General features: G+C 43.4%; 2 protein-coding genes across 2 annotated transcripts in view; both read right to left on the reverse strand.

The window, feature by feature from the left end:
* CCDC13 (coiled-coil domain containing 13) overlaps positions 1-15,823 on the reverse strand; it is a gene marked incomplete at both ends in the record, with an annotated part of 32,758 nt that extends 16,935 nt beyond the window's left edge. Inside the window, 6 exons of the mRNA XM_082015042.1 lie at positions 2,474-2,578; positions 3,731-3,847; positions 4,124-4,213; positions 7,459-7,601; positions 10,125-10,273; positions 15,606-15,823. Coding sequence (XP_081871168.1) covers positions 2,474-2,578; positions 3,731-3,847; positions 4,124-4,213; positions 7,459-7,601; positions 10,125-10,273; positions 15,606-15,823 — 822 coding nt within the window. The remainder of the gene's footprint in view (positions 1-2,473; positions 2,579-3,730; positions 3,848-4,123; positions 4,214-7,458; positions 7,602-10,124; positions 10,274-15,605) is intronic.
* A 2,932-nt stretch (positions 15,824-18,755) lies between these two features.
* HIGD1A (HIG1 hypoxia inducible domain family member 1A) lies at positions 18,756-21,342 on the reverse strand (the record flags this gene model as incomplete). The annotated part of the gene is made up of 3 exons (XM_082015355.1): positions 18,756-18,805; positions 19,632-19,766; positions 21,240-21,342. 3 exons carry the CDS (start codon positions 21,340-21,342, stop codon positions 18,756-18,758), a joined length of 288 nt encoding a protein of 95 aa, XP_081871481.1.
* Positions 21,343-22,708: the final 1,366 nt, after the last annotated feature.

Genomic DNA, 22,708 nt, shown 5'->3' on the forward strand with positions numbered 1-22,708 from the left:
TGTTATCTGCTAAAAGACATGTAGATACCTGGGGCTTCTGTGCAGGGAGGAGATATGACACCAGACCTACAGGAGACTCATGACACATGGGAGATCTGCACCTTTTTGGAGCCACATGTGGAGGCCAGGCAGATACTCCAAAGCATCTTGAATACCACTAAAAACATGTGTGGGCAACAGAATAATACCTTAGATCTCCTCTGAAAGGGCAGACACCCATGCACCCATAGAGGTTTAAGCATCCCAATCTTTAGCAGAATCACAGTCCAGGATGTCCACAATGTAAACGTTTATGGCCCAGTTCACTAGCCTGACCATAGGTACCCAGTGCTGTTTTAGATGCCCTGGGATACTGGAGACACATATGATGCAGGATCTACATGACATTCAAACTCCTCTGGAGTACATATGACCAGAGGTCAGAGGGACACCCTATGGCATCTCGGCTGGCATTAGACACCCATGTGTAGTCAATTGAATTCAGTCCCTGCATCTCAGCTATTCACTATGGACTTCTTCTATAGTCAGTAGAAGGAAATGGGCACTGATACAGCACAGCGTTGTGCATCTTCTAAGGTGTCTTCTAAGCTAAGATGCACCTACCTCACTATTGATCCAGTGACTCTATTTATAAGATTCCCCCTGACTACACCAAGCTGAGTTCTGCAGTTGACATGTCTGAGGGACGGCGGGACGGCATGGCATCCAGAGGGACCTGGACAAGCTCAAGGAATGGGCCCATGTGAACCTCAGGAGGTTCAATAAGGCCAAGTGCAGGGTCCTGCACCTGGGTGAAGGGCAGCTCCTGGCATCAATACAGGCTGGGGGATGAAGGGATGGAGAGCAGCCCTGCCAAGATGGACTTGGGGGTACTGGTGGAACAAAAGCTGGACGTGAGCCGGCAATGTGCGCTCGCAGCCCAGAAGGCCAGCAGGGCGAGGGAGGGGATTCTGCCCCTCTGCCCCGCTCTGGGGAGACCCCCCTGCAGTGCTTCATCCATCTCTGGAGCCCTCGGCACAGGATAGACATGGACGTGTTGGAGCGGGGCCAGAGGAGGCCCCAGCAATGCTCCGAGGGCTGGAACAGCTCTGCTGGGAGGACAGGCTGGGAGAGCTGGGGGGGTTCAGCCTGGAGAAGAGAAGACTCCGGGGAGACCTTACTGCAGCTGCCAGGGCTGAAAGGGGCTGACAAGAAAGATGGGGACAGACTTTTTAGCAGGGACTGTAGTGACAGGACAAGGGGTAACGGTTTTAAACTAAAAGAGGGGAGATTTACACTAGACAGAAGGAGGAAATGTTTCACAGTGAGGGTGGTGAAATCCTGACCCAGGTTGCCCAGAGAGGTGGTAGATGCCCCATCCCTGGGGGCATGGAAACATTCCAGGGCAGGTTGGACGGGGCTCTGAGCAACCAGGTCTAGTTGAAGATGTCCCTGCTTATTGCAGGGGGTTGGACAAGATGACCTTTAAAGGTCTCTTCCAACCCAAACTATTCTATGACTCTATGATGAGTATAGAAGGGGCCTAAGGAGACTGGCTTAAAAAGATATTTCTATATTACAGTGGAGTACAGTACATACAGCCTTCAGATAAATCCCAGCCAAGTGGTCTAACAGAAGAAAAATGTAATTTGCTCAAGGGAAAGTAGAGGTTAACAATTTCAGTCAATCAGAGGGCAAAAATCACACTTTGTTGGCATATAATTAAATAGCAGAAAAATAGGAAGAATATGTATCAAAATACCTGAGTGTATTTATTTAAGATGCAGACGAAACTGCCTCCCTGTTCCAAGCTGACATTTCAGCTAGACTGTGCCCTTCAGAAGATTCAAGAGTTAAAGATTTTACTGAAGTTCCTGGGGGAACAACTTGAAAATCTTATCTGGCCTCAATTCTTCCCACCTGACTTTAGGCACTGAACAAAAGTGTCTAAGTGAGAGCACAGACACTGACAAAGCTCCTTCTGTACTCAGTGGACAGAGGCACCTTCAGAACATGCTGGGATTTTAACTGGGATGCCATAGATCTCGAAGGTCACTGAACTTTCTCCTTCAACACCGATGCAAAAGATAGCTAGCTTAAATACTGAAACTTGCATGTTTGCAATAGACTACTGAATATAGTTTGCAGGTCTCTGAAAGACCCTGCACACATCAAAACATAATTAAAATTTAACATCGCACTACCATACACGTACGTGGGCACACACACACGAACAGAAACGTACCAAAAAGTATGTTAAAAGTTATCATAAAGTGTTTTATTCTAACAGTTGCTTTCCTCAACACAGAGGAAGACTGGCCATGTATTTGCAGTAAACATTGCACTGGGACACACCTTATAGGCAGGTATAGATGCTAAGAATTACTTAATGATGAACTAACAGTATCTTTACCTTAAACTGAGGCAATATCTATATTTAGAAAGAGCACTCCAGCACCGAGCTTACGTGGCATTATACAGGGTCTTACCTCACCTTGCTTTGGAGAACAAGAATTTGCTGGGCTCGTCCACGCCAGCTGCCAGGATTGGTCAAGAGACTTTGAATATTCACATCTTCACCGACTTCATTTGCTAAAAGCTAAGAAAAAGGGATTAGCATCAACAATAAGGCTAGGCTGAAATACATGTGTTGAGGAGAGGGGAGGAAAAGCTGCTCTCTCTAGCAGTAAACACAAACCACTGTATTGATCTTTATCACCTGTATCTGATATCCAGTATCCGGCTGATATAAGCTCTTTCAGATCATTATCACAATATGGAGTGCTGGTGCTTAGGAAGGGTTTGGCTAACATGAATTATTTCACTTTGTGAGGTGTGTAATTCAGTATTTTGATGTTTGAGTAATATTCTTTGCTTTTTTAAAAACATGAATCTGTGTTCTGCTGCCTGCCTATGGAGAGTGTCAAATTGTACTATCTAGCTGTATAGCTGGGTGTCAAACTGTGCTACTTCTGTAAAAAGAGGCCTTCAAATTCTTCACCAAGGTTCAGTAAGCATTACTAACAGTTTTCGATATACACAATTATTTTTGCTATAATGAATACTTAACCAGAGCTAGACAGGAACAGAGTAGAGATATTGTCTTAATACACACCCTTACTATCAGGAATTGAGCCAATCTCTCTTGCACAATTTCGACACAGCCACTTTAACAAGAGCTAAAGTTAGTATGAAGAGCATTTAAATTATTTATAAAAAGGTCAGCAGAGTTCTATTTTTAGGACCATATTCTCTACTCTGATCTGCATTGCAGGTCTCATGCAAAGTAATGAAACCAAAGGAAACAGAACACATAGTAACGCATTAAAATACATCATGAATCAAAGAGGAAAAGGTTACTCTGGATGTCACTCCAACAAATTGTTTAAATATGTGCTTTAGTTCAAGAATGGTCTTTAATCCCATTGACTTCCATGGGACTGAAGCTTGCATTAAAAGTAAATACATAATTAAATGTTTTGGAAAGGAGGAATGGGCCTGAATGTATGCTTCAAGTCAGTCACAAACCTCTTTTGCTGAACCGGGACTTTCAAACCTTAAAGAATCTGTACCCATCATAGCAATAGAAATAATGGACACAGTCATCCATCTGCGGTGGCAGAGCATGAAACCACCATGCCCATGTCTTTTCTTACCTCCTTACAGTTCACTGGAATACTTCATGGAGGCTAATCAAAGCTCAAAAGAAAAGAAGCCTCTGCCAGCCAAAGACTGTGCCCTGCAACAGTACCTTCTGGGTCATCTTCAATTCCTGTTTTGCAGATTGGAGTTGGTTACGGTACTCCATCACTTTAAAGTTGGCTGTGGTTAATTTTTCTTGCAATGCTTTCACCTCTGGACTTTCAGCCTTCGAAGAGAAGAATATACTCAATAAGAACAGAATCCTCAGGGAAAAACTGAAGTGATTAAGACCCAGAGATCCATCAGGATCACAGAACCCTTTTTTTCCCAGTCCCATGCAAATGCCTTTCCTAATTTTTGTGATCATAGTGAAGGTACAAACAGAGCAGTTTGGTCACAAAACTAGTGACAGGGATACATCCTTGTCACAAGGAAAGGACTGCACAATAGGAGAGAACTAAGTATCAGCTTCTGATTTCCTCTCTTCAATTACAATGCGTACCAAGTTTCCTTCTACCATCTTCAGAGTTGATTGCTTGATTCCTGCATCACCACCACCAAGAGAATTTATTTTTTCTATGGCTTTCTGTAGCTGGAAAAAAAAGCATTGTTATTATAGAATGAGTACAGTGAAGAGCATGCCTTCATGTAATATTAATTAGCAAAAAAGTACTACATCAATGTTTATTTACTCTAGAAAAAAAATTACTTAATTTTCCCTTGCTTTTTAAACATAATCAGTAGGAAAGCATACAATTTTTTCCTGAAATACTTCCCAAAGAAGCATATGTTATTTTACTGTGGAATAACTTCAGTGAAAACATCTGACTTGCTGAGATGGGATCAATTATCAAGTATGGAGACTTCTGAGGGATTTTATCATCATAGTTTCATAAAATAAGTGTTTATATACATAAATGCCAGTCCAGTACAGATCAGGATGTTGTCTCTAGATTCTGGATGTCAGTTTACCCACTTTTCAAGAATAACACAGTATATTTCATAGAAAGCACATAGTTTACTCACCAGAGGAATTTAAAAGGAGAAATTACTACCTAATGCCCTATAGCTGAGGTTTAGTAATGGTATCAAGGCTCTCTTTCTTTAGCTGGTAGCTTTAAGGTTGCATTTCTCAACTCGTGGAGAATATGTCTGCTATTGCTTGCCACAGCAAAGGCAGGCAGATATATAGCCCCTTCTGTTCTGAATGATGTCCTATGCTGAGGTTGCAAAAACTTCTTACTGGGCAGGGGTGCAGTGAATTTGGAGCTGGAAAGGCCAGAAAGTGTTGCTTTAAAGGGCTGAGACTTCATTCTTTGAGGTGGACAGAAATTTTTGATAATTTGCCTGAATAAAAGAAGGCTCTAAGAAATAGCTTCTTCATTAAAGTGGTATCTGAGGAAACACAGTGTAACTTGGAGCCAGCTCTAATGTCACCCCTTCTTTGCAAGTAAATCAATGGTTAGGCCACCCCTTCTATCCAACTCATAAAGTCTTTCAGCCAATGGACTGAGAATGAGAAATTTCAGCTAGGTCAGCTGAATTGACAGCTGCTAGGTCAAATTCTAAGGAAATATTCTGCAAAAATCCATTTGTAGTCTTTGTTTACACATACCACCCTTTGCTAAGTGATTGCTCAACGGCCACACCTTCCGTTTTGTTTGTGGGAACACAGTCACATTAAAACAATTACGATTTATGTATTTTTTAGTTTTCATACAAGCAAAGAGCTAACAATTATGTAAAATAACAGTGTTTTCCACTGGTGAAAGTACATATTGTGATGCATTTTTAAGGTACTGTTGCCACAATTAATTTTGCAGAGTTTAAGGCATCTAGAAGTAGGCATAGGGGATAAAATTCAACTCAAAAATTAAGACATCCCTTGTTTTTGGCAGGGGGATGTGTCTCTACAAAGAATGGTGTCTAGTCAGTACAATCAGGGAAGCCTAGTCTTCAGCCCACCCTACAGTAGACACCTACATTACATCAAGTGGATGCACTGACTATGGATTCGGCTTTCTTGCCCACCCACAGCTGTCTAGACCCATTTGAGGCATCCAAGGGTATCCAGCAGGCCTTCAGCTCCTGCACCAGGACTGCCAGTACTGTCATATCTAACAGCCCTGCAGGGATGTCTGAGAGGTTAAATGGCACCTCAGATTGTACTTTTACATTTATGCATGGGCAACCAAGTTAGACTTCAGTTCTCTTGGTTCCTTCTACAAACAATGGAAAAAGATTAGTGTCTAGACAGTGATCCAGCTTAGATTAAGAGATCCTAAAGTGGTGTGAATTACTGCAGGTTCCTGTTGGTGACAGCTCTTCTCTTTCATCACTCAACATTCTTCAGATACCTCCCACTGTCAAACATTGCTTTAATTTTACCCATATTTTACATCTTCATACAATTCTACTGAACAACTACAATCCACAAACTCAGCTAGTGACCATTAGTTTAGAGAACAGCCACCCCAAATGAGGTTGTGAGAAAATACAGACCGTTGACCAGGGCATGGTCTCAGTGGGATTTAGATTGTGGTTCATCTTTACCTCAGATGAGACAGGTTGCTATGTTTGGTTCTGGTTTTGATGGTGTTGGTGTCTAAGGACAGATTAGTTCATACCTAAAGTGTCCATCTCTGCTTTGACCAGCAATTATTATTTCTTGAAAATTTCTGTTTGCTTTGAGTTTGATTTCCTTTCCTGAAATGTCTATGGTCCTTTCTTTTGGGTCAATGTCTGACAATATTTCAAGTCTCTGTTTGAATAACGGTGATTACACTTCTGCAGTAGGGGATTAGAACCATGTTGATTTTTCTTGAAATTATTCATGGCTTGCTCTCCTACTTGTTTGATTTTGTAGGTCCTCAGCTGCACCTGATATTTCTTAGCCAGCCTGCCAACTGTTTGACAAGATCCCTCTGACCAGATCACTCTGAATTTATGCAGGAGTTCTCAAAAATTTAACCTACCATTTGTTGATCTTTCAGATAACTGAAAATGATGCATGATTCATGATAATAAGAGATCGTGAAAGACGGACTAAAAATGCATTTGTCAGCATTAGAAATGTTATTGATCCATTTAAATGATGTCTTCTATGGAAGCAAAGCATTAAAAATTATCCAAAAATTCACCAGTATTGTGTAAGGGAGTGCAGTTGTAGCCAATGAACAAAGTAATCATTGACATCAGGGCATCTAATTGTAATTTCAGCAGTCACCCGAGTAAAATTATTCCTGTGAAAGGTTAGTACATATAAAAAAGTCGTACTGAATCACAAAAATAAATTTGACTGAGTGAAAACTTGCTGTCTTAAGTGTTATAGTTTGTTACTGTCTCAGTTCTGGAAGTACTTATGGCAGAAAACAGTTTTCATTATGTGGATACATAAAACTTAGAAGAATAGAGTACTAATTTATGACTGGTATTAACGAGGTGGGAATGTAAGACATAATGGTATGAAATTTGCTCCTCCTCACACGAGAGAAAAAAAAAAAAAGATAAAACCATCATTGCCATACTGCTGGAAAAGCCTCTGTGCTTCAAATACAACTGAACATTCCTAACTGGTATTTAACAAATCTTTCGCTCATTATAACTTACAGATATCCTTCCCTACCTCCTCCTTTCTGTAAAGGTGGAAACAGCCGAGGGCACACATCCCTCTCTCCTAGCATGGACAGAAATTACAAGAACTCAAAGCAAGCATATATGCAAGAGCAAATTCAAAAGGGAAACATGAATTAAACCCAGTTTCTACAGCTCCTCTATCCCAAAAGCAGGATTTCTATGTTTTAGCATGCAAAAAGAGAACAAGAAAATATGCCTCACTTCTTTCTCCAGCTCTTTGACTTTGTTATTCAGTTGCTTCACTTTGGCTTTTTCACTCTCAGTCTCAGCAGTTATCTCACGATTCTTTTTGGCTAATTCAACTATTTTAGTAGCTGCAACATCTCCAGCTAAACCAGACACCCCTGAAAAGTATACATAAAAGCAAAGGACATATCTTACAAGCAAGATTCAGAATAGTTGATCCTTTTGTTCTCTGTTCAATGCACAGCGTACTTTTATTGTCTAATCCATTTCTCTCAGAGCTGTGCCAGGCACTTAAATGAACAAGTGAGGGAAAAGAGGCATCAGTGATTCCAGCTGGACTGCTTGGTCCTTTGAGTCAGCATCACATTGTGGCTAGCAAAGCCACATTTCACACTTCAGCAACCGCCACATGTCAGAAGGCCACAACAGTGCTCATAACAACATTACTACATAGAAAGGGTAGAGGTGTTTTCTGCTTAACACTGTGAAGGACTGTTATGAACAGGTTATTGTGGCGTATTACAGAAAAAAACCCAACACTATTTTGCACTGGTTGTTTACTACTGGAGGAGTTGCTGAAACAGAGGTGCGAACTTTTCTAGACATCTGTCCTAAAAGGTCAAGCACACTATTACAGTTGGGTCCTGGATAACATCCAGGAAATTTCATTGTGCCTATTTATATGTCCCTTGAAATTATAGATGGAGCTTTACTGTATTACTCTTTTAATTGCTCTTTTAAACAGATACTTCATTCATCTCCTCATCAGAGAGGGTTTGATTAGTGTCATGAATAAAGTAATCCCCAGGACTGGCTTGTGTGTCACTTGGCTTTCATCTACATCACATAGGTGAAGAAAAGTTCACGCACAAGTGCAAAATCAGTATGATTGCATGCAATGTCCACGGAAACCTCTATTTCAGTCATGAATATGAGCCTGCAATAACAAATCCTTGGTTAGATATATAAAGATTGAACTCAGCTGTTGTCATTCTTCTTAACTCTTTCATCCCCCTCTAGTGCTCTGAAGTAGTGACTTTTCTACTGACATCTGTGAAGATTATATTCAAGAACCAGGGTGAGGTGCAAGGATGACAGATCACTCTTAAGTGAATTCTGACTCCCATAAAATCCCTAGAGACATTAAAGAGGCTATGCAGAATACAGGTGAGAACAGAATATAACCCCATGTCACTATTTAAAAACGTTGCAGAGAAAAGAATAAATTGATTATTTTTAAAAGTGTTTCCACTGTTCCTACTCCTTTATCCAACGTGTGTGTCCCCTCTCATCTAGAAGCTATTTTTTTCCTTAGTTTTCATAATAAATAATGGCTGCTAAGGATCACAGTAAGTACTAAACTAATCAGAAGCCAGGCTGGTGCTTCCATATGATGGTCTTCAAATGCATTGCACACATCCAATCAAAGCTTTTAATTCCCATGCAATGGGGCTGAGTCTCTTGCCACAACATAGATAGGGAACACAGAGGCATGGAACAAACTGCCACAAGCTGGCATGAGTCAGCCAAAGAAGCGGCAACAGCACATCTGCCTCCTAGTCCTCACCCAGTAATAGCTTATCATTTTTCCTACATACAAGCTACAGATCGCTTTTAAGAATCAAGGTGTAATTTAAGTGCTATTTAGTTCTGTTTATTGCTGGTTTCCCCCTTTCTCTACTAGCCTGGTCATCACTGCTGTCCTGAACAACAGTGGCACCCAGTGGAGGAGGTGCAACCTGCACAGTTCAGTTTTCAAAGGACACCCAAGCCACTTCAGAAGCTGGACTTTGCATTCAGCCAGCATCCTACATGTGCCCTATTCAGTCAAACAAAAGGAACCTCAATAAGGGATTTAACACTACATAGCAGAGAAGGCTGCAACACTGCTCTTTGACACTAACAGAGTTTTCCAAAATATGATTTCTATGAGCCATTTTTTGTGCCAATAATAGCAAGTTTGCAGAAGATCTGTGAGGAACAGAGATCACTGCGTACCCCGAAAGAGCTGTATACTTATATTAAGGGACATATAATTACTAATAACAATATTTTGTGCCTTAGGTCTGACCTGACTACCTCAGAAGTCATTTTGTCCTTTCAATAGCTCTCTAGTAGTAGTCATTTTGCAGCTCATGAAATGGAAGGACAGAGTAAGGCGCAGATCTTTAAGCATTCCACGTGTAAGTGCTATCATGTCAAACCATTGCAAGGAGCTTCCCTCTGCAAATAAAGCAACGATACTCTTTGCATGGGAGAAACATTGATGTTTAGTAAACTCTGCAAATGCAAAACAGCATCAGCTTAGATCCTTGCAAGTTTAGGTAGCAACTCTAAGTGTTGTCTAAATCTATACCTAGGTGTCTAAGTATTTTCAAAGTTCAGAGCCAAGTGGTTTCAGTGCTATTGCAAATTACTGCAAGCTCGACAGAGAACAAGTCTCTCTCAGTTCAGAGCTGAATTTTGGTTCTTCCTAGCAGAAGCTTATTACAGGAGTGGAAAAGGAGGCAACCACAACGTGACTGAAATACTCCTTTTTAGCACAAAGTAGGTGAAGAGATGTCAAATGAATATTTCACTGCCAGGAGCTCACAATTAATCTGTTATCCCACCTCTACTGTCATCAGCATCAAGCAAACACTGGAACTAACGTAGTGAGAATACAAAGTTACTGTGTTTACCTGACAAAGCCAATCTGTCCTCCTGTATTTTTTTCTGGAGTTGTTTTATTTCAAAATCTTTCTCTGTCACCAGTTTGTATAGTCTGCAGTTCTCATCTCGGACCTCTCGAAGCTGATCCTGGAGCTGCTCGTTCTCAACCTCAAGCAACCTGTGGAAAAAAAAGCCCAACATAATGGCAAAGGTCACTGTAATGTGCTTCACATAGATGCTTCCAGAAATAAAATAATGAAATGACTGTATGCTGGATAAACTGAGCTTAACAGGAACAGTTTACTGAATTAAGTAGAATATCCCAAACCTCAGATCAAAACACAAGCTGATGATCTGATCTATTCAGTTAACTTCTCTCTTCTTAAAAACTTCTGCACTTCCTTGTGCTGTCTGGGGCAAAATATCACAGAACAGATATCTTTTCAGGGCTCCTGAGGTTACTGAATAGTCTCACTCATCTCACTCAGTTTTACTTATATGGTTCTTCAGAGGAAACCAGGCAGGCTCACCATTCGGCATCCCTGACTTTCAGGCTTTACTTTCTATACTTACCAAAGCCAATAGAAGCCAACAGAGCATAAACTACAAAAGCTGCTACTGAGGTTCTTTCTTTAAAAATGAATGCTTCATAGCAATTCACAAAAGAGCAGTTTCCTGTATCCTCATATGGTTTTCTTGGAACCCCACCAGGATGGACTGGCATCAGTTTGTATTTTTAACGTTGCTTTTTGGAATTCATTTAGAAACAAAGAAATCAAAAAAAGCCCTCTAAATGGGAGGAAATAGCCTTGCTTCTCCTATTCTTCAGTACATTTAGTAACATTTAAGGGTTTCATCTCTCTAAGACATCCAGAGAATTAATAACTTTAATGTCTTTAAATGATGGTTCCTCCAAATGTAAAATCTAGAAGCTAAAGCCTTGGGGGCTCAATTCAATTGTGAGGACTGTCGTGGTTTAACCCCAGCTGGCAACTAAGCCCCACGCAGCCACTTGCTCACTCCCCCCTGGTGGGACGGGGGAGAGAATCGGAAGGGTAAAAGTGAGAAAACTTGTGGGTTGATATAAAGATGGTTTAACAGGGAAAGCAAAAGCCGCACACGCAAGCAAATCAAAACAAAGAATTCATTCGCCACTCCCCATGGGCAGGCAGGGGTTCAGCCATCTCCAGGAAAGCAGGGCTCCGTCACACGTGATGGTTACTTGGAAGACAATTGCCATAATTCCGACCGTTCCCCCCTTCCTTCTTCTTCCCCCAGCTTTATACTGTACGGTATGGAACATCTCTTTGGTCAGTCGGGGTCAGCTGTCCCAGCTGTGTCCCCTCCCCGCTTCCCGTGTCCCCCCAGCCTCCTCGCTGGTGGGGTGGTGTGAGGAGCACAAAAGGCCTTGACTGTGTGTCAGCACTGCTCAGCAATAACGAAAACATCCCTGTGTTATCAACACTGTTTTCAGTGCAAATCCAAACCACAGCTACATAATAGCTACTGTGCAGAAAATTAATTCTATCCCAGCCAAAACCAGCACAGGCACTTAGGTATCTATTTGAGATGTTCCAGGGTCATCTGAGCTCCTACAGCCACAACGTAGGGTTCTTTGGAAAACTTCTGGGCCCAGTCAGAGAATCGAGAGCACCTCAGAGAGCACTTGCCACCCATGTGTGGACATACAAGCCAACCCCAAGAAGTGCTGACATCCTCCAACTTCAGACATACCTTTTAGCCAGACTCCTCCAGACAGCAGCATTTCAGAACAGAAATTAACCTTCCCAGAGAGGGAACCAAATGTCCTAAGAGAAGTCCCACAGACACCCCCTTCTGTGAATATGTTTGTGGTAAAGACCCTGCTGCCTCAAGGCAGCGGTTCCCATTCTGCCTGCCTCTGAGTTTCTTCTCTCTCCCCACCTGAGTTTCCTCATCTCCCCCCATCCGAGTTTCAGGGTGGGGTCCCACTCCCTACCAAAATACAGGTGTCTCTCTGTCAGCAGCAAGCTAAAAGCACGCAAAAGTCACAGGAGGTCTAGTCAATACAACCAGCGCTGCATACAGAGTAGCTGCCACTGTAGGGTGACCTGAATCGCTCTCTGACTGCCACTAAGTGAGGGGACTCAATTCAGTCACCCACACACAGGTGCCATTTGAGCTGCCCACCTGTTCCCCAGCTGCTGCTGCTGCTGAAGGGTGCAAGTCTCCTGTGTCCTGTCTGTCATTCCCATACAGATGTTCCTGATACCCTAAGGCATCTCAGATGTCCCTAGACACCTATGCCAGCCACATGAACTGAGCCCTAGATTCTCATTATCTACAGTCTGAATGTCTACATTTTGGTGACTTAATCTGGCACAGTGTCCCACCCCTTTGGCCTACAGATTGACTGCTCCAGACAACAGAAGTAGGTAGCTTGGATGATCACAGAGATTTGGATAAAGCCCAGTTGTTACAGTATATACCTGTGGCTATAGACACATCCACAGCCAGACAAGTCAGCTATCTCAATAGTCACCTCAATCTTTTCTGTTCAAAAGTTTTAGCAATCATTTTGCTCCAACTGGACTTTAGAGCTTTTAAATGCACGCTCCATATGTACATGTCAGAATAAATGATCCCTTAAAGCACTGCCATAAACAGCACAGTCAATTTATGAGGCAATTCACAATCCATAATTAAAAAATGCTCTTCTGTTTCAAAGCTGCAAATCAAAGGGAGATCAAAGGCAGCTGTTTACAAAGGAGAAGAAAGAAAGCAGCAATCTGAGCACAGAAAAGGCAACACTAAGTTATTCCCACATGTACCACTCATAGAAGCGAGCAACAAAACTGCGCAGATCTAATTAGAGACACGTGGACAAAAAGATTTTTATCAGGGGACTAACATGAAAAAAAGGTTCTAAGCTCTTAACACACCTGATCAACAATGTCTTCCTCAGAGCTGGCTTCCAAGTCTTGAGAAAAAGCACTTACAGTAGAATGGACAGAAATCCCAACTGCACAGAGCTGGAGTCTCCTCTGAGAAACTTCTCCATCCCATCCCAGAGTGGCTCTACATGTTACAAAAAAGGTAGCATATTCCACCCAAGTGGCTCAGCTACGGAAAGTCAGCCAAAAGAAACAGGCTGCAGAAACGTAACCCTTTTCACTCTAGTTCAAGAAAACAGAGCCAGGCAGAGCTTATGAGCAGGGCCTACGACTCAGATTCAGCTAGGTGTCTTTCCCAGCTCTGTTACAGATTCTCCATGTGATGGGGAGAATCACTTAATCTTAAATACACCAAAGAGAGCAGGGGGGATAAAGTTACAGAAGGAACAAAACAGAAAGACAAAAATCTCAGCTGAACACTCGCCTAAACAAAATTTGGGAGTAGGAGGAGAGGAAGGAAAAACAACCTCCCAAGCCTCAGAGGAAGGGAGACTTCTGAGAGGAGAACGTTTTCCAAGTGCTGCTATAAACAACACTGATGTGCTGAAATCACTGACACTGCAGACCATACGGAGTCCTGTTACTCTGGAACAAGTTTCTAACGTGTTGTCATGGGAATACTGCAAAGTACATCCTGATGAATCCCTTCCAGAAGCAAATCCTGCCCCGATTTGATACACTTATAATCGCTCTTTTGCTGAACACAGATGTACAGAAGCAAAGTATAATCCAGATAAATCTGCTATACCTGCCATGTCAAATGGGGACTTTTAACAGTCAGTGCCACTGAAAACAGAGGTAAGTAATAGCTCTTGAATTACTCAGACCGAAACTACTGAACCATATATAGCAAAGAACTGCTGGGATGACTTCTGTACTCTGCACCTCAGAGCATACACACTGCACCAGGATGTGCTACGGGAGCGCCTAAGCACTCTCCTCCAGCAGACAAATCCACATCTGAACTATGGGAATCAGTCTCGCACTCCATTAAAAAAAAATGAAAAAAATCAGATATCCATAGTAATCTTCTATACACTACCAGAACAAAATGTTGAAGGGAAGAGGACAGTTGGTAGAGGTCAGATCAGAATACACTGGCAAATCAGACAGCCATGTGAAGAAGACAACGTATGATGCAATAGTGAGAACATTAGTTTCTAGAAGGTCAGCTCCCTGTTTCTACACAGACTTCCTTTGCAGCATGAACACCACATTCTCCAGAAGCACCTGAAAGTTTCAGTGGTTCAATCCCGGGTTCTTTTTGTGCATCTACACAAAAGCTCTGCTGGAGCTTATGCACCTGGGTGTTTAAGGAAGCAATCTTCAGAAACAACCTGAGCAGGGAGTTGCCCAAGGTAACACAGAGGGAAGATCAGCATTTAGGGCCTAATAAACCTTGGTTACCGGCTTGATAAACTTTTTAGAGGTGCCCTTCCCCACCCCAGAATCTGGGAAAGGAAACTGTCTCAAAGATATATGATTAACTGTGGTTTTTCACCCATGATCTGATGGTTTTGGCAGCTTCTCCTTCCTGCCCCTGTGTCACAGTACATCACCATGATCCCAGTAAAACAGTCTGTGGGCTTAAGCTTTAAACTGGGTCACTGGAATGACTTGAGGTAAAAGTAACCTTGTCCCAGAAAGTGAATCCAGTTTCTAGCAAACAGCTGGGGAGCAGAAGCAGGAATTTCTTCAGCTGGCTTCACCACTAACATGAAGCAGATCCCTGAGTAGCCAACACTGTGGTAACTTGCAGATATCTTTGGGATGTGTCCAACTTCAGACCTTTTCTAGTTTGTAAAAAAATACTAATTAGGTCAGAAAGAAGACTGACTATATCCTAGGAGGAAGATGAATGATCTGAGCTGGAGTTTCAGATCTCTGCTCCAGTAAATGGAATTACGCGCTCAGCTCCAAAAACGAGATCAAGGTAGATCCACACCAGGATGGCCAATGTCCTGGTACTCCAGATACTACCCCACTGGATGAGGTAAGACCCAAACCCCTGCCCCAGTAAGATTTAAAACCCTACCTTGTATAACCCTGTCAAATATCTTAACCAGGAGGCAACTCCATTTAGGAGACCCTCCTATACAGGTGGCTGTCTTTTGATCTATTAAATCTGGTTATATTGCAAAGACAGCCAGGGGAACACTTTTCTGTGCTACAGGCCTTTGGCTTGCACCCATTAGTTGCTTTGCCCTTACCTGTTTTTCGAAATTATTCTAGGGCACCTGTTTGTTTACAAGACTAGGCAGGAACTAACCAACAGTTCAGAGGATGTTAGTGACCCTGAATGACTGGGTTTTGTCAGATAGTACCTAGCTGCCCCTAGCATGTCATCCTTAACCCCTCTGTCCTTCTGCTTTTCATTTGTGAAACACTGATAATAAAGAGCACATCACAATCCTCTGAGAATAAACACATTAGGGACAGCAAGAGTCTTCTCAGGATAATGAAAGCCCAATATATGAAGACAGAAAGTGCTCTGTCAACTTAATATGAATTTCATAAGATCATATGTAAAATACACTTCTTTGACTTCCTGAAGGAACGGTACTGCTACACCTTTACCTTTTGCTGTCATCTTCATCTACAGGTTGTCCTGTTTCAAACAGGTTTAGATCATTTGGGATTCTGAAAGTCTCCTTTGTATTGCCATTATCACTCTTCTGACTGTTCTTCTTTTCCTTCTTCCTCTCCATTAGATTCTGCAGCCGCCTTTGCTGTTGTTCTTGATAAGCCTTAAACTGGCTTTTAAAATGTTCATTCACTTTTATGTCTGACTCCATTGTTTACTAAAAGCATAACGAGAAGAAAATAAAAAGCGACAGAGAGCAGAGATCAACATCGCTTTGAAAAACATCCTCTTCTAGCAGCTGCTTCGCAGTTTTTCCTCACTGACCTCTGCACAGACCCCCTGCCACCGCCTCCTCTCAGCCACTGTACTCTTCAGCCCCGCTGCCCTGCTTCAAGTGCCTTTTTCCATAAACAGATCTCAAACAGTCTTCAAAAAGGGTTTTGCATCTTTTTCACCCTAGCATTCAAAAAGCAGTGTTTTTAAATGTTTTTAAACAGATCTGTTTAAATAAACATTTTTACAGAAGAGCAAGTTGGGGTCAAATCCAAATGAATGTAGCAACCGTGTTATACTGACTAAAGTAAACACAGGCTGTTTGCAATCATCCATCCTTCCTTCCCACATCTCAAAGAAAGGTGCAGCTCCCCCCATTTTTGGGTTAATGGAGGACTGAGAGAGGAAGAAAGATCCCTGTTTATCCTAATGCTCCCTTTAGGCACTAGACATCAAGAACATGGCTTACATCGTTCCCCCAAATTTCTGTGCATTAAATGATAACGTTAACGTGATAATACTGCTGCCCATTGAAATGTCTAGATCTTTATTTAGTATCTTTACTGAAGATGATCAGTTTTCTGATGTATTCCAGCCCCCTCTCCTTCTGTTTGACATTTACTGTCAGCAAAAAAATCTAGTGTACCTTTGGTCTAGGAAAAACAATCAGTAAAAATGTTCAAAGGCGCACCCTCCCCTGAGTAATTAATGCAGGCCCTTTCTCACACTAAGGCAGTAATCATCCTGATAAAGTCCCAAAACGCACACTACGTTCCTTTGTGCCTGTATGTATTGTGTGGGCAGAGACACATGACAAGCAGCTGCACCTCCACGCCTGCCCCCGGACACTCCAGGTGTGGACAAGATGCATTAAGGATTGGCAAGTGCAAAGAGCAGAGTCCGGGGCCTCGTGGGTATGAGTGATGGCCTGGGGACACCTTTAACCCTCCGGCCTGCCTGGGTGCAGACTCCAAACCTGGCACAGAGGGATCTGCCACAGCGCTGCTGTGTGCGGAGAGGGGGATCCCTCTCCTCCCCGCCCAACGCCCGCCTTGCCCTGCGGCCTGACAGGCCCTGACAGGGCCGCACCGCCTCCCTCACCCCCGGGCCGGCGGCACGCGCTTTCCCCACCCCCCCTGCCTACCGAAACCGCCTTCCCCGGCCCCGAGGGCAGCTGGAGGGTCCCCCCGTCCGCCCGCTCCCCGCCTCGGCAGGGCCGGGCCGGGCGACTCCCGATCCCACTCCCGGCCCGACCGCAGCCCCACGCGGTTGCCATAGCAACGACGCCAAGGGCAGGAGAAGGGCAGGAGAAGGGCAGGGCCGCGCATGCGCCGAGCGTCACCGGCGGAGGGGCGGGGCTGGGGCCGTTCCCCGCAGCCCGGCCGCTATGACAGTTCGCCTCAGTCGCTCACGCACCGGTAGCGCCTCACGGGTTCAGGGCCACCCCTTCCCGCAGAAGGCGCAGCGCCGCGGGGTTACGGCGGTGACGGGAAGGGAGCTGCTCCTTTTCCCGCCCCGCGCTGGGGAGGAGGAAGTGACGGGAAAAGGCCTCTGCGCGGTGGAGGGACGTCTCCCTACACCCTCCCCCGCTCCACGCCGGTGAGAGCAGGCAGTCAAGGGCAGCGGGATTATACCGGCTGGGAATGCCCTTTCCAGTAGCATTTCACCCTCTCGGGTGATTTTTATATCCCATCCCTCCGCAGGAGGCTTGGAAGCACGGGGGGAGGCCGCCCCCCCCCCCAACAAATCCATAGCCAAACACCTGTTATCTCCAGTGCTCATGTTTATTTGGATTTCATCTCCCACTGCTCTGTACAACATCACAGAGAGAGGTGGGGGATGTACCTTGCAGTATTTATTACAAAGAGACATCATACTGTCACCGTGGAATGTAAGCTAATAGGAGAAAATGAGGTTTTTACAAATCGGCTTTATCAACGCATTTATTTTTGTGACTTCTGTTGGAGATACAAGGGGTTCGAGTGTAAAATAACAGTGGCAATTTACAGAGAAGGGTTTTAACACCTCATCGAGGATGATGGGGGCTTTTCAGATTTAAATATTTTTAAAATTCTATAGGGAATGATACTGCAGAAATCAGAGATAGATCACATACTTGAACTAAAAGCATTAGAACACAAAATCAAGGTTTAGTTTTCACAATATGTGTTTTAAATGTTACATTTAAACGTTATTCAGAAGAGCACTGTAAATAAAGTTACAAAATATAATAATCCAAGAGTCTGAAAAATCTATAATAAAAATAGGGAGCCTGTGTCTTCATTAACAATGAATAAATATAACATTTAAATAGCTGCAACATACCAAATACTTACCTCGTGCCTTAAATAAAAAAATAATAGATGTTTATATCTCAGTATTTCAGAAGTCATTTAGCGCTACTGGAAGCTTCTAAATTACAAAGCTGGAGGCTGACAAATATACAGGATAGAAAATGACAGCAAAGCATTCATGACACTATCTTACAGACGTGGCCTCCACGTTCTGCCTGAGGCCTCACAGAAGCTAGTCCAGACTTTGTGGTTTTGGGCAAGAGCAGCAAAAAGGAGTCACCAATTTTAGCACTGAATTGACAGCTGAGGGGAAGATAAAGGGATTGTACTCTACTATATCCCCTAAAAACTGGGATATGGTAGTGTCAATCAGAAAGAACCAGACCCTGATACTTGCTCTCCCCTTGCACAATCATTTAGACCGCCAGCTTCAAGACAGTGTACCATACACAAAACAGATATAGGGCAATTCTCTAACACAGTGTATTATGTTTTTCCTCAAGAACCCCTCAGTATGAGGTTTGTAGCTGCAGTACACAGGCCACCACCGGGAGAGAGATTGCAGTTATCTTTCCGTTACTCCTTGGGCTTCACCACGTACTCCTGAAACATTGAATACAGCACACCTACAAGACAGAAGTACAAGCACAGTTAGAAAGCTGGGTTAAATAGGAAACAATGAGTTTCAAGATCTTAGCAGTAAGATATATTCTCAGCTATAGAAATAATGTTTCCCTTCCTCTTCTGCTCTCTGTATTTTTTTTTAAAGGAGTGATGAACACTACAAAACTCTTCATATACAGAGACGGTGGACATGAAAATGTACTGTATATGAAAATGCAGATCCCAAGCCAATTCTAGTTTGCTTTGCAGCTCAAGTCAAGCTTTCCTGTTGTACCTTCTGGGAATACAGTATAGACAGTGTTTCATGGGATATACATTTACACACATGCACAGCTGCAATACTTCGATGAGACCTGGGCTGTACAAAGCACTCTGTATGTTCAGGGACACAATTCCAGTCCTGAAAAAATACATATATAAAAAAATACAGTACGACAGTCTACACAAGCTGATTTTCCAATGCATTAAATTCAGAAACAGCAACATATTTACAAGGGAAAATATTAATGTCAGCCAGTTGGGTTTTTTATTTGCCTCTCACTTCAACATCTGCAGAACCTCACGTACTTCCCACATCTAAAAGTAGTCAGAACTTCTAGTCTCAAAGTTAGTGCAGTTTAATATTAAATACATGTACTTAAATATCACATTACTCTAGAAATGCTGATAGAATACCAGTAAAGAGCATAAACGTCCTGAAATATAATGGCCTTGACCCTTCCAGCCTAAGGCTATTTCACACACACTGTACTACCCACAGGGAGAAGAGACGCGAGAGGTTCTCCGTGGTTTGCCAGCACCGAGGACAGCCTTTCGTTCGGTACGTACCACACGTTATTGCTCCCACGACGAAGCCCTGGGCTGCCACGCGCATGTGAATCAGGTGAAGCGACATTTTCATGTCGCCTCTGTGCTTCAGTTTGTACAGCCCATAGCCAACCACCACGGCGAAGCCAGCCATCCCTGCAAGGCAAGGAAAGCATCCTTGTGAGTCGAGATCCAGGTCATCGAGATGTGTGAAGTGACCCACCTAAACAAAATATGTCAAGGTTTTGATGTAATCACTCTGTTTTCCTGTAGATGGCAAGTCCTGACCTGTCTACTGTTTTCACTCCAGTTCCATCTCATTCAATCCAAAAGTCAGTGCAGATAAGAGCAAGAGCTTTCCACTAGTGTTAAAATGCCAGAGCAGTAACTCAAGGTGTCAGAGTTTTTTGGGGTATTTTTCAGAAAGCACATGTGCTACTTGCACCCTCTTTCCTGCATGTAAGGTCCCACCCAAGAACATCGCTTGGCTGTGGCTGGGACACTCAGCGTGTGGATGCACCCTGACGTACCCACTGGCCTGCTGAGGTTGCTATTTTGGGTGTTGTCACGTTTGTCTGGCTTTCACTGCGACAGAACAAGTCATATGTCACTCGTCCTGTGCTGTGGGGGGGAGAGGTTCAGCAAGGTCCCTTTCAGTCCTTCAACGGACCAAACACAGCCCCCAGCTGTGCCAACTCCAACCTGGGTACACTGATGCACTCACAGAATCCAGAGTGTCAATGCACAAATGCTTGGCTCCCTGAACAGGAGTATTACCACTTCCACTTGTGAGGCTACAAACCCTTACTTCACTGGTGCATGATCCACGTGGTAGCCTCATTAAATACCAATAAAGATTTTTAGGGCCTTCAAACTAGCTCTGACAGTTCTGTTAATCTGCTTGGGAGAACCCGAACTCGTGGAGCTCGTAGTACACTCTAGCGAGCTGGAGAGCAAAGTCCTGTGACCAGAGAAACCAGTGACGGCTGTCTGTTGGCAAACACTTGGAACAGTTCACCCCAAGTGACACGACTGCTCTCCATTTAAGGTGGCTGGAAATCAAAACGTGTCTTGTGTCAGAGGCAGTTCCTGATCAGAGGGAAGTTCTCAGGATGAAAACGACTGATCCTCTCTCCCCTCAGAGGCTTTTTTCGGGGTCTCAGCAGAGAGGCTGAGAACTTTAACAACCTCCTTAAGCTGGGGTACCACAAAACCTACTAAGAAAATGCATTTTTAAACTAAGGGATGACAGCAGAGAAGGATGAAATGTGAACGGCTGCAAAACACACTCCTTATCACCTAACAGGATCACCTATACAGTCTTTCAGGGTTTGTTGGGTTTTGTTGTTTTTGTGGTGTTTGGGTTTTTGGGGTTTTTTTTGTAATTGTAGGTTCTGGGTTTCTAATTAAGATAACAGGCCTCATTAATTTCCCTGTTTCTTGCAGAAGAAATACCATTCCAGGCAGGAGTACTGCTGTCACCACACAGAAAGCCTGCACGAGGAAGTAATTTCAAAGTAATTTCCTGTTCACACAAAAATGGTGAGCAGTGACTATGTTTACCGTATTGATTGCCCATGAAGGGGAAAGAGTAACCATGTAACCATGTTTCTTCATCTTTAAACTTACCGATGGGTACAAATGGTGTCTCTTTAAACTTTCTTAACAGCTTTGATGTCTGGCTGGTGTCAGTCTCATACTCAGAGTAAACGGATCCCTGACCTGATGACATGGTGGCTGCAAAGACAAAGAGTGTCTCTTCAGGCTTTAGAAATACCCAGTTAAGAAAACTTTTAGAAAAAGAAAATCCCTTGCATACTCCACCAGTCACAAATGTCCACATAGTGAGGTACAAGCTGAAGAGCTAGACTCAAGCTGATGAGCTACATTTAGTTCAGGTGAAGTCTTCGGAAGCAAGACTGTTACATACTAGAACAGAGAAAAAAAAGAAAGTAGCTGTCTGTTTTCACATTGTTATGGATCACGCTGGCCTCCCATATGCTTACGGGCAGCAAGAAGCCACTGAAAGCTTTGGTCACTGCCTGCATTTTCTTTTAGGACTTCCATCCTCTACCACACTGCTTTGCTTTCACAGGCTATTCCTTAATAGCAGCTCTGCTATTCATAATAGCGTTCCTCCTCTTTCGCTGCCTGCCAAGAAAAACCAAAGCACTCGGGGTGGAAAGCATGAGTGGATAGGTTAGCCCTACCTGGCAGCTCGTCAGTCACTACTACAGCCTATCCCACCTCATTCACCGCTTCAATGTAGTTTCAAATTCCTGATGAGAAACAGAAGAATGTAAAATGGCAGCTGCTGAAGAGCCAGAGCAAGTCTTGAAGCCCTTGATAGACACAGACTCATGTGAGGACACATCAGTTTTGGGAGGATGAGGACAGTTTCCATGGCAGCACAGGTGATTTCTCACCTGTTCCCAAGAAAAAAAAAAAAAAAAAAAGGCAGCAACGGCCACGGGAAGGGCTCTATTCACTGAGTCATCATCACCAAACCAGTGAGACTGCCCAGCAAAACTTGCCAGCTCGTGGTGCTGTCCCTGTCACAGATTACACCAAGACCTGTTCCTTCTTCAGTGCCCGACATAAGCATCATTCTTCAGTGACTACTGCTATTCCAACTAGCTCAGCAACATCACAAAGGTCTCTGCTAGAAAAATCGCTACCGGTCTCATTCCAGTTTTGCCATCAACATGGTCAGCAGCAAAATACAGCTCGGCCTCCCATGGAAGTACTCCAAGCTCTTGAAATAAGCCAACAGGAATTTAATTTAAGCATGGGCTCGTAAACACATACAAAAGATACATTTCAAATGTGGCGGTATTCCCCAGTTAAGCAGCATTTTATGCACATCCATTTCAGCGGGATGACTGCTTTTTAAACTAAACATGCAAACCATTTCCTCTGCAGGCCAAAGGATTCGATCTCTCTGCACCCACTACAATTACCCTGATTTGCTAAATATAAGTTATATCTTAGCCTGACTCATTCGGAGAAGGAAACATGAGAGCACCTCGTCACTCAGGAGAGGTGGAGACACCCGGAGGTGAGATTTACACAAGAAAGGAATATCAAGAAGTGAATCA

The sequence above is a fragment of the Phaethon aethereus genome (assembly GCF_964289735.1).
Source record: "Phaethon aethereus genome assembly, chromosome: 2".
NCBI classification, from domain to species: Eukaryota; Metazoa; Chordata; class Aves; order Phaethontiformes; family Phaethontidae; genus Phaethon; species Phaethon aethereus.